We start from the raw sequence: 12,802 nt of genomic DNA, 5'->3' as shown, positions 1-12,802 counted from the left end.
GGACACAGCAAATAGTCTACTGTGGCTTTGCTTTAAAACAAATAAACAACATTTCTGGGTCATATTGTTAACACTCCTTCTGGGTTACAAAGTTAACACTTTTTCTGGGTAACAATTTCAACAATGCTTCAAGGTCACAATGTTTCTATATTACTAGTTTTGTGTACATGCATAGATTGCGGAATATTAATAACCACCAAAGTCTGATAGCAGTATGCATGCATAGAATACGGGCTAACAATTCCCAGACTATTAATTGTGTTTACATTTATAGAACCCAAGCAATGAGTATAGAATATGGAGTTATGACTAGAAATAAGTTGATAATTGTGTGTGCATGTGTAGGATAGATAGAGTATTGATTACTCAGGTTAATAATTGTGTTTATATGAGTAAAATAGGGAGTCATTATTACCCAGGTCGTTAACTGTGTATACATATGCAAAATAAACAGTCATTATTATCAATGTTACTAATTGTGTGCATCTGTGTATAATACAAAGTCATCATTAGCCATGTTACTAATTGTGTGTACGTGTGCAGAATACGGAGTCATTGGTATCCATGTTACTAATTGAGTGTATATTTATAGAATACAGAGTAATTATTACCCATGTTATTAATGGTATGCATATGTGTAAAATATGGATTAATTTTTACCCAGGATACTAATTGTCTGTACATGTGTGGGATACGGAGTCATTATTAGCCATGTGTTCATATATATTAAGGGATGCAATCCCGAAAATTTTTCTGAATCTCGGGATTTTAGTGGCTGAATTCCGGGATTCCAAGTATTTTAGTTATTTACGTTATATTTTATCTTAATATAAAGTAATCAACTATCTGCATTTCTTTCTTAACGTAAATAATTACAAAAATAACGCGGACATATGAGACTGGTAAAACGTTAAGTATTTGCGCGAGTAACTTTGTTATTAAAACTGTTATCTTACTTTATGAACACTTGTACGTGCGTCTAACTGCGTCGCCACCATCCTATAAGAACGGTTATTCGATATCCAGAGTGTAAGCAATTAAACTTGAGTATAGGCGGTTTTCTATTAGCTTTTAATGAAGTTTAACTAAGAAACCGCATTGGTTAAAAATCTATTCAAGTGCGGACGGATGAACAAAAATGACAGGAAATGAAAACGATTTATATGCGGTTATCACCAAATAAAGAACATCAAAAACACATTCAGTAAACTACTTCACAGTAGAACTGTACGCTCTTTAAGACATAAACTGTAGCCTAGTGTGTCGACTGTGTCTCCTAGACATAACCTGTAGCCTAGTGTGTCGACTGTGTCTCGCAGACATAAACTGTAGCCTAGTGTGTCGACTGTGTCTCGCAGACATAAACTGTAGCCTAGTGTGTCGACTGTGTCTGGTAGACATACACTGTAGCCTAGTGTGCCGACTGTGTCTCGCAGACATAAACTGTAGCCTAGTGTGTCGACTGTATCTGGTAGACATAAACTGTAGCCTAGTGTGTCGACTGTATCTGGTAGACATAAACTGTAGCCTAGTGTGTCGACTGTATCTGGTAAACATAAACTGTAGCCTAGTGTGTCGACTGTGTCTGGTAGACATAAACTGTAGCCTAGTGTGTCGACTGTGTCTGGTAGACATAAACTGTAGCCTAGTGTGTCGACTGTGTCTGGTAGACATAAACTGTAGCCTAGTGTGTCGACTGTGTCTCGCTACAGAAGTTTGGAAATTTCACAAATTGAAAAATTATAGAAATACTAAATCATATTATACTAATTTTTTAAATAGAAATACTAAATCATATTATACTAATTTTTTTAAATAGAAATACTAAATCATATTATACTAATTTTTTTAAATAGATACTATTTAGTAAGTTTGTCCAAAGTTTCATACAGTTTGTATAATTATCGCTACTGTTAAAGGTTGTTGTTAAACGCAAAGCTACACAATGGCTATCTGTGCTGTGGCCCGGCATGGCCAGGTGGTTAGGGCACTCCACTCACAATCTGCGGGTCGCAGGTTCGAATCCCCGTCACACCGAAACATGCTCACCCGGTGTCCGGACTAGGACGCTAATCCTACTCCAGGATTCTCACCTCCAACAGAATTTGGAGGTGTGAGAAACACCATACGAATCTACTCTGTGCTGTGTCCACCACAGGTATCGAAATCCGATTTTTAGCTTTCTAAGCCTTCAAAATTACCCTTGAGCCGTTAGGGGCCAAGATGAAAAGAAAAACATCAGTGACACCCCCTTCGGTCTGGAAGGAATTAATTAATTAAATAAAATCCCCAAAGTCCTATAATTCTCTTCTATAAATCCCGGAATCTGGGGATCCCGACCCATTATCACACGGAATTGCAGTCCCTAATATATATATAATAGTCATTATTATGCAGGATACTAATTGTTTGTACATGTGTAGACTACGGAGTGATTATTGTCCCTGCTGTTAATTGTGTGTAAACGTATACAGAATAAACTGCCGTTCACCAAGACTATTTGTTTTTCTTCTTTCCATTGTTAATGGGTTAGGCGTGGCCTAGAGGTTGGCGTACCAGGACTGAATCCGAGGGTTCATGATTCTCAACTAGTCACCACAAAAACACTTCATACTGTGTGGTAGTGGGCGTAACATAAGAGTAACTGTCAAATCCCACTTATAAGTTAAGAGTAGCCAAAGAGTTAGTGGTGTGTACTGTTGACTTGACTAGCTAGCTACCTTCCTTCTAGTGTATCACTTTAAGATTGAAGACGGCTTTGCACTAATAGCCCTTGTGTAGCGTTATGCGACCGTCCGAAAAAAAATCTTCATTATGTTAACGTCGTCCTGTAGCTTATTTGCATATTACGCACTCCTTAATACCCGTATCATTAGGTTACAGAAAACGCAATGGTTAGTACGGGAAAAGGAAATTAATCGAATCCCTGAGACTTTAATAAACTATAGCTTGTTATCATTGACTAGTTGAATAATATGAAACAACAAACTGATTTAAAAATATCTATTTTATATGTTCCAACCTAAAGTCTTTAGTTTAGTCACTGAGTGTATGATAAGCGATAGATATAATGCTACTTATTTTAATAACCGATATAATATTTTTCAGCCTTGATAACTGTTATAATGTTATTTACTTCAGTTCTATCTGCCCCCAGTAACACAGCGGTATGTCTGCGGACTTACAACGCTAGAAACCGGGTTTCGATACCCGTGGTGGGCAGAGCACAGATAGCCCTTGTGTAGCTTTGTGCATAATTAAAAACAAACAAACAAACAATCAGTTCTGTCTATATAGCCACCGGTGGCTAAAAATCGGATTTCGATATCCGTGGTGGGCAGAGCACAGATAGCCCATTTGTGGAGCTTCGTGATTAACAACGAACAATTAATATGTATAAAACGCATTTGGGACAAGCAAAACAAAACGTAAGCGTGTGCTTCGATGTAAATACGCATATTATATACAAGATTTCAGGGCCTAGAAAACACCTATTTATTTCTAAAAATTATGTCAGATATGAACAAACCTTATTCATTAAAAAATAATGTTTATATATACATTATATCAAGGTGTGTAAACCAGTGTTTGAATTACGGGGGAACGGAAGGAAACGCTGTTTTCATTGTTAAAATAAATATGAATTTCATTCCCCCTTTCTATGTTAAAAAAATCATGCGTATGGAACGATGTTCAGAAAGTGAGAATTCACTAACTGACTTAGTCTCAATGGAGCTAAAGTCATACTGATTCTCCCTGCGCCAAATATTATTACCCCCATCAACATTTGGGGAAGGTTGGTTTTTAGTTGGATCTTAATGTTTGGTTTATTTAAAGTATTGTTAGATCTTAATTTTGATCTAATTAGTGACTGATTAATGAAGTTATAAAATTCACTTTGTATTAATGTATATTAGAATACTACTATTATAAACTCTTCGGTGATGTAACCATAGAGAGGGTCGAACGACCATCCCAATAGGTCCACTTTCTTCTATTTATTTAAAATAACTATTTGACTTTCATGTAAATCACGTAAATTATTTGTGTAGAAGAAAAAGTCAGCTTTTTTTTTTTGCGAAAGACCCCCCACCCCACCCCCACTCTGTAATGCTGGCTACACCTCTGCGCATCTTTCATTATGAAACAGTTTGAGCACTGGTGCTAACAGAGCCAACGCTTCAACTTCAACAATTTCAATGTCAGCTAGTCACCAAAGGAACCAAAAAACGATATATCTTTAGACTAACTTTGTGAATTAGATGTTGAGTTTATGATTCTGTTACAGCAAAACCTAGTTACTAGAAGTGTTTTGTGTGTTTTGGAGTTTTTTATTTGATAATTGAATGCGAAGACTTCTGTCAAATAACAAAATGAATAAATAATACGCAGTTGTGAGAATATTTACATGTACTTGCATATATATATATATATAACACAACGTGTTAAAACATGATATGCTGAGATTGTGTTAACACGGGAAAGAGCTCTGTAAATACATTTTATGTAACAACTGTTATATTTACATTATTTTCCCCTGTGGTTATATTATGCAGACACGTGAGTTACGAGACGGCTTAATGCCAGTTAACATGTGGCTGTCATCAGTCAATAAAAAGTCTGCTGGTAACATTAAATAAATATTCACGTGAAGACTTGAATTTCTTTCTCAACTCACAGGTGTGGAGCTCCATAAAGGTTATAGTGCCCATCTGGTCTTTATGACCCTAACGTTTACGCCTCCTTGCGGTGAAAAGGAAATTATTGCAGGCCTATACAGTCCTTCTACAGGCTTAAAGGTGGAAAACATTGGATAACTGGGACGAGATTAGAGGTGAATCTATTGTGAGCAATCGCGAATCGCTTGTGTACTAGGTTCGACCCCCTCCCCCAGCTGCATCTGTTTGCCTAGACTTTTAACAGCCTGTGTTTTTTTAAGGTAGGTTTCAGAAGGAAGTTATGGTAGAGTAACATCAATCATCACACTTAAGTCCGTGTCAACAGAGTAAGGCTTCTCGGGCCTCCTCAGCAAGTCTGAAGAGGTTACCTTATACTGGCTGGAGTGGGGAACTCGTAATTCCTTGGTCGCAGTGTTAATGTAAGAATGACTCCCATCTCTAGCTGTTACATAACTCATAGCTGGACTACCGGATAAAAACTGCCCATCCTACGAATTATTTATAGCTTTAAATACAATAAAATACCGACTCTGTACTCCAACCGAGCCCCGTACTCGCTACCATGTGAAAACAAACAAACGAAACACATCAATGATATACCACTGTTTAAGAGTCCTCGTGTTTTTACTATACTTGTAGATTTCACAAACATCTATACGTCAGAGATAATACACGCTTGTGATATCTGTATGGCTAGGACTTGTTACTTTACAAGAAAAGTTATAAACAAGTAGTGTAACGCACTTGAGTAAATGCTTGCAGACAAAAGTAAAATAAAAAAGGAATCGATTTTAGTCGTGAATGCTTTTTCCAATGAACACTTTGTTCTGAGATATTTTAAATGTCATCAAATATTCATCTTTTTAGTAAATGCGCGTTTGTTTTAAAGAAAATGATAATTATAAACTAATTTTCCAGGACACACCACGTGTAAAACTTAAATAGTAGATTTATACGTAGTCATAATACTCGTGTATTACTTGAATAATAGCAAGGTTACAGTTTACCTAATTTTCTGATTTGGCCGTTAGGTTTTAGTTAAATTTCAATAATATAAATCAGCTTGTTCACATCCAAGCTGGGCTGGTTTCGATCAACGCTTTTAGACCTTGAATCAAGCCAAGACCAAACCCTAGTCGTTCCCAACGATTCCCTGCTGGTGGTAGCGCTGTCAATGACAGCCAATCACCACTCAGGTATACAACATTGACAAATTGACCGAACGCCTAGCACACAAACCTGGCGCTTAGAGCAGTCCTCCTCGCTTCGGTTCTGGCCAGCCCCCACGCGCTCACGCCTGGACCTCCCAGTTTTCCGTGGTAAACCGCGTGCGCGAGCTAACTTACAAATCTAACTGGTGGAAATCTTGAAGCAGCTCCAAGAGTGGTGCACGAGAGTAATGAAGAGAGCATTTCCACTTAAGTGGAGTATCGCCACTCTCTAACACAACCATAGTTCTAAGTTGTTCCCCGCTTCATGTGTGGGACCCCTTCTTGGTTGTTTGAAGCATACTAGATGATTTCTATTTTCAGTCTCGGCCAAAAGAACTCTTCAGGAATATTTTAACCGGCCTCTCAGAGCCCACTCGTTATGAAGATGTCTGTCACTGCTAAGCCTAGTAGTTTTAGTGTAAAAGACATTTTAGACTTACCAGAAGTGAAACAGACGTCCAGTCCGGTTCGTAGCGGAGGTTCTTTGGTTTCCAGCCTCGGCTCCTCGGCACCCGTCGCTCTGGACACGAGTATACCAGAGGCCAGCTTTTCCTACCCCTCCTTCTGCTACAACGGAATATGCGCAGACAGTCCGTACGTTAGGTGGTTATCGAGCGCTGAAGTATTATCTTCATATACGTCTTTAGGTAAATATATCTGTTTCTGTTAATAGTACAGTATTCCTACGCATCTTTCTTTAAGGAAATATATCTTTATTTTGTTATAGTATGCTGTCTTCATATACTTCTTTATGAATACACATATATATATATATATATATCTGTGTCTCGTTATAGTACTGTCTTCATATAGGTCTATCTTTAGGTGAATATATCTGTGTCTTCTCATAGTATTTTGTCTCCGTATACGTATTTAATAGAGATAATCTTTTGTAGTATATCTGTATTTTGTCATAAACCAATCTAGTACTATCATACTTGTATATGGATAACAATAACGCCTAGTACTGCCAAATACATACGCGCTGGTAGTAAAATATATTCTTAATTCGTTATTTCATATCATTACAATACATAATTACATCAAAATCAATCAAATAAGCATTATCAAACAATTTGTTAATACTGATATAATGCATTCTTATCTGGTACTGGTTAACACATTAACACAAAATTATTCCTTACGTTATTATTAACCAAACCATAATCTAACCTATATAAAAGCCAGTGTGTGTCACGTCATGCTTAACTTCTCGAAATAGGAGGAGTCATAAAAGCCAAAATGCATTTATCCATATAGAATAGTTCAATTACTGTCTGCCCATTACGATTTTAGTGAGGGGGTGAAGTAAAACCTTATAACTGTAGTGAGTGTTGGTTATAATAAGCCTAAAGTAAAGACGTAGTGTGGGATCACCTAGCCTAGAGCCAAGTGCATAAAATTTATCATGAAAGTAAAAATATCGATTCAGTTTTAAACTTAAATCGTTTCGGAATTAATCTATTTTCTGTTATATCACCAACGTTTTCAATAAAACAAACAAACCTCTTTAATCAACGGAGACTCTAAGTTAAGAAATCAACAAATATTTTTCCAGTTTTGTTATCTATACATTTTATTTTCTACTTTCAGTACATAGACTAACAACAATATTAGGTTATACTTTTGTTGCTAAGCAACATGACATGAAAGTCATTGTCGGAACGTAGTCTTACCAAAACACAGTGGCTTTTCTATATTTTACAAAGTTGTTAATAGAACTGATTTTTACCAATAATTATTCTATGAATACGCCACGAATTCCTTTCATGAATGATCTTACTTTTGATTGGCTTAGAAAGCAATTTACCGACGTTTGACTGCCTCGACTACACTTCTCTGCCTCTTTGTTGGTCAAGCTTGATTTCGCAAAATATGTTTATTTCAGTTAGCCATGAAATTTGAGGTTAGGATAGACTATGGGGTGAGGGTGGTAGTACTTGCCCAGTCATTTTTGACGGGCTATACGCTAGTCTAATAATTAACATTATCATAATAGGTAGGCAAACAAAGGTTTATAAGCATAAGGAAGGGTTATATTGATGGTGGAACATACTACATGTTTCGACAGAACGTTGGTCTGTCTTCTTCAAGTATGATCTGTATTAAGCAATACAGGGTTTACATATAGTTACAAAGACAAAAGACACAATGATTAAACGTGAAAGTAATGATGTAAGCAGGTGACAGAATTTTAGGTAAAGGTAAAATCTGATCAAGTGTATGAGCGGTGAGTTGACCTTACCAAATACGGCTGATGTTGCTAGGGCCATTATTACGGTTTAGAGAGAGATCATTTGTTTTGATGATTTCTAAACTAAAAAACAAAACGAAAATAGACTGTTTAGAAACATCAGCCGTATTTGGTAAGGTCAGTTCACCGCTCATACACTTGATCAGATTTTACCTTTACCTAAACTTCTGTCACGTTTAATCATTGTGTCTTTTGTCTTTCTAATGATACATAAGCTCCGTATGGCTTAGTACTGATCATATCTGAAGAAGACAGACCAACGTTCTATCGAAACATGTAGTATGTTCCACCATCAATATAATCCTTCCTTACGCTTATAAACAGTTGTTTGCCTTCCTATTATTATGTTAGCATAACGTGCTTCGTTACTCAAGTAACCACCATCATGTTTGTTATCACAGAAACCTGAAATTAATTACTTGTCTTTCAGCGTTCTAATATGTCATGCTTCAGTTATCGAAAAGATATAAAATATATTTGGTACTTGTCACTAAAATTAAATAAGGTATATTATTAAATCAGAAATATTATGCAACAGTAGGAAAAGATATTCATATATATATATATATATATATATTTGAGAATTATGCGATTTCAAGTAAAAGTAACAATTATCCCCTCCCCCCAAAAGTACTTTGTAATAAAAACATCTGGGTTGTTTGTTGGAAACCCAGTTGAATCAAAGTCGGGCAAACTAAAATTATATTTTCAGTCATTGACCTGTAATGTATGATCCATCCATATGTAAATTTATATATTATCGTACACATTTTCAATAAAATAAAATCATAAAAAAATATAAAAAAATAAATTTAAAGCATCTGGAAATGCTTTTAAGTTTGTTGAAAATTACGCGCTGAATGTTTCATTTTTCCTCGTTTTGTTTCCAATTCGCGATCCTACCGCAGGCCCCTTAGTGGCACAAAGATATGTCCCGTGGTGGGCAGAGCGCAGATAGCCCAATGTGTACTTTGTGATTAATTACAAACAAATCCTACCACAGTTCCAAATTAGGCATGTCTTCCACCATCTCTTCTCATGCATAGTATACTTGGTGCTTTTAACTTATCACAATAATTTTGGAGGCAATTTTGTTTGTTTAGTCAAATGCAGTGGATGTAATAACCATATTTCTCAAAATTACGAAATATAGTTTGTGATTTTTCTAAAAATAAAGGTTCAAATTATTTGAGATTTTTCTGGTTGGTTTAAGGAACATAAAAAATATCCTGTTTTTATTTCTTCGTTTTTGCACATTGGAGCGATTGAAATAGTCGCTGACTAAAGTGTTAGCCTTATAAATCCCTACAACTTTATTAGTCTTTCAATATTCCTATTACTTATGAAATACAACAAAAAACATATCTCGGGGATCATTTACTTCAATATTGAAGTTATTATGGTTATTTCTGTATGTTTGCTTACAACATTTTGATCACTTCACCAAAGCAACATAAAAACAAGGAGAATGTAAACTTTTTACTGCATATATCTTGTCGTTCTAAACATGACTTTAATTCATAAATTTAATAATATAAAAAAAAACGTGACCTTTACAACTAAAATTCCGTGCCGTCTTTACCTAGTCGTGATGTTGGTGAGACCCTCAGTTTCCCATTGGTCATCATTCTAAGGGTTTTTGTTACGTATTGTGAACATAAACATGAACATTTACAGAAACACTGGTTGATAACGGTATGTTGCTGCTATAAACGTTGATTTTTTAAAGTTTGTTTGATAATGTACATAAGTTAAATTTTATATTATTCGTAACGACATCCCGCGTTATTTGACAAGGAATTGAAGGCAATGAAAGAATTTGAAGAGATCTTTTGGGTGCGTCAAAAAAATGAAACTTTATTAAAATGTTTGTTAGACATGAAATCGCAGAGAGAGTTTAAATATAGGATTGTTTGAATTTTCGCGCAAAGCTACACGAGGGCTATCTGCGCTAGCCGTCCCTAATTTAGCAGTGTAAGGCTATATGGAAGGCGCTAGTCACCACCACCCACCGCCAACTTTTGGGCTACTCTTTTACCAGCGAATAGTGGGATTGATCATCACTTATAACGCATTCACGGCTGAAAGGGCGAGCATGTTTAGCGTGATGGGGATTCGAACCCGTGACCCTCAGATAGCGCCCTAACCACCTGGCCATGCCTGGCCCTTAAATATAGGAATAAAAGATCGTATTCAGAAATGCAACAAGTTTCGTGAATTTTAGGATCAACATAAACGATAAACAGCAACCTACATGGAAAAGCTTCTCCATGTTATAATTGATAAAATTAAACATAATCGTGTATCTTATCACACTCCTTTCTATGAATGTACAGTGAGTTAAGAAACCTATATAGATGAACCATTAAAAATTATAAAGGATTCTCAAGAACCACAACCCCACTTATAGTAATACATAGATTTATATTTATAGCAGTAAATACTCTTGGAAGCATGTGTTTTATCTTTGAAATGTTGTTAAAATAACTCTTAAAGTGTAGATGCACGGAGAAAAAATATTATTTCACAGTATTATATTAGCAGAATAAAATAATTTACTTACTCAGAAAATTGAATAGTATTATATGTTTCGTTCTTATCGCTTATCCATGAGAAGGAACTTTTTTGTTATCTTACTGAGATTTTCTTGTAAATACTATGTTCAGTCAAGATCTTGTCATTAACATTATTATACTCAAATGCGTTTTCTCATTTTAACTTGTTAATATATTAGTTGTAGTCTAAGGTTAACAAGGTGTTTAAAACGATCAAATGCGTCTCAAAGTAAAGTGTGCGGTTATTCCTGAAAATTGCTTTAAAATAAAGTACTGTTGCAGCTATTTACAAACATTGATAAACTGTGGCGTCCAGTTATATATTTTTTTCATATAAAGCAGTTTGTTGCACAATAGATTATTTATGTTATGTCTATTGCAGGGATCGAACTCCGAACTTAAGCATGATAAACCTTTGATCTTACCGCCGAGCCACAGGAGGGCTATAAATATTGATACAAATACGTTTACTTGAGCCGATAAACCTGTTAGCTTCTATGTCATGCACAAGAATCAATTAATTAACAAACATTAAATATAATTTTCTTCTTCAGGACATCTACGTAAGAAGAGCGTCAATAAAAACAATTTTTCTTAAATAAAAATGTATAATTGTTATAATTACTAAGGATAAAAAAAAGACGAATACGAACTTCATAGTAATATTAAAGTAACTGTAAAAAGTAAATATGGTAAATACTAAGTAAATACTAATAATATGGGGAGGGAGTTACAACAAAAAAGTCAAACACGGATTCGAAATAACAAAAATAACGATAAAAAGTAAAAATATGCTATTAAAATAATTAACAGGTATCACAAAGGGACGAATACAGAGTCTTAAGTACTTACAACAACGATAGAAAGTAGATATTTTTGTTGTCTTTCAAAATTGGTAGTGCACACTGGAGGGATTTACACATTTTGATACAAAGTTTAGAAAAAAAAACAACCTTTATACTCCAGATATACATAGTTTTTATTATTTTGTATTTTAATAAACGTTTCGCCTTTGCAGCTTCATCAGAGTTAATATACGCAACTGTTTGATATTTGAATTTTCGTTGAATTATAAAAGTCGTTTTTTTTTCTAAACTTTTTATCAGAAAGTAAATATTTCTAAGTAAAAGTACGTTTGTTATACTCAGCGGGGATTATAAAAAGTCGAAAAATGGCTATTAAAAGTAAATATTCTGAAGTACAAACATGTTGTTGCATATAAGAAAACCGGATCACATAAATCATATTTCAATTTCACATTTCAAATAGCGTAATAATTTTAACATGTATATTTTATTTATTCGGCAGTAAATAACTTGCGACCGTAAACAAAACGTAGAAATTATGTTAGGAACCATGTTTGTTTGTTGTAAAGCAAAATCTCATTGGTTTATCTGCTGTGTCCACTGCGGAGGATCGAACCTCGGATTTTAGCGTTGTAAGTTACTAAACTTATCGCTGTCCAACCGGGGGACTAGAATTGTTTGTTTGAAGTTAAGCACAAAGCTATACAATGGGCTATCTGTGCTCTGCCCACCACGGTTATCGAAACCCGGTTTCTAGCGTTGTGAGGCCGCGGATATACCGCTGTGCCACTAGGGGGCGGGGACCAGGAACAATGAAAACAAGTGTAGCTGATACAATTAAAGAACGCAATAAAATATTTAGCTTAAAAATAACTCAAATATAGTTATAGCTTAGATACCTATCAGCTACCTATACACATAACTTATATATAGGCTCTCAACCTATAGTCATTCCTTTACAACTACCTATACACATAACTTATATATAGGCTCTCAACCTATAGTCATTCCTATCAGCTACCTATACACATAACTTATGTATATAGGCTTTCAACCTATAGTCATTCCAAAGACCGGCAAAATCTTTCTAAATACTTTAAGGAGAGTTAGGATTATATGGGCCTATATATAGTACTGTTTCCTAATTTAGATTCTTTACGAAGGTTTGAAGCGAAAGATAGGAGACTCACGTATTTTACAATGAACTAAGAATGAGATACTTTTCATCTGTTCCTAACACATGTACAACTTTCGCAAAATTTGAATCTTTCACGATACGTTTTGCCTTTCTTTTTTT

General features: G+C 35.1%; 1 protein-coding gene and 1 long non-coding RNA gene across 2 annotated transcripts in view; one reads left to right on the top strand and one right to left on the bottom strand.

The window, feature by feature from the left end:
- Positions 1-6,390, bottom strand: part of LOC111088564 — a 68,919-nt gene extending 62,529 nt beyond the window's left edge. Inside the window, exon 1 of the long non-coding RNA XR_002613039.1 lies at positions 6,331-6,390. This is a non-coding gene — a long non-coding RNA (uncharacterized LOC111088564). The remainder of the gene's footprint in view (positions 1-6,330) is intronic.
- LOC106470453 (homeobox protein Nkx-2.2-like) overlaps positions 6,188-12,802 on the top strand; it is an 11,262-nt gene continuing 4,647 nt past the window's right edge. Inside the window, exon 1 of the mRNA XM_022399053.1 lies at positions 6,188-6,537. Within this exon, the coding sequence (XP_022254761.1) occupies positions 6,270-6,537 (268 nt within the window). The 5' untranslated portion in view covers positions 6,188-6,269. The remainder of the gene's footprint in view (positions 6,538-12,802) is intronic.

This window comes from Limulus polyphemus, unplaced genomic scaffold (assembly GCF_000517525.1).
Source record: "Limulus polyphemus unplaced genomic scaffold, Limulus_polyphemus-2.1.2 Scaffold4014, whole genome shotgun sequence".
NCBI classification, from domain to species: Eukaryota; Metazoa; Arthropoda; class Merostomata; order Xiphosura; family Limulidae; genus Limulus; species Limulus polyphemus.
This window is presented reverse-complemented; position numbering and strand designations above follow the sequence as displayed.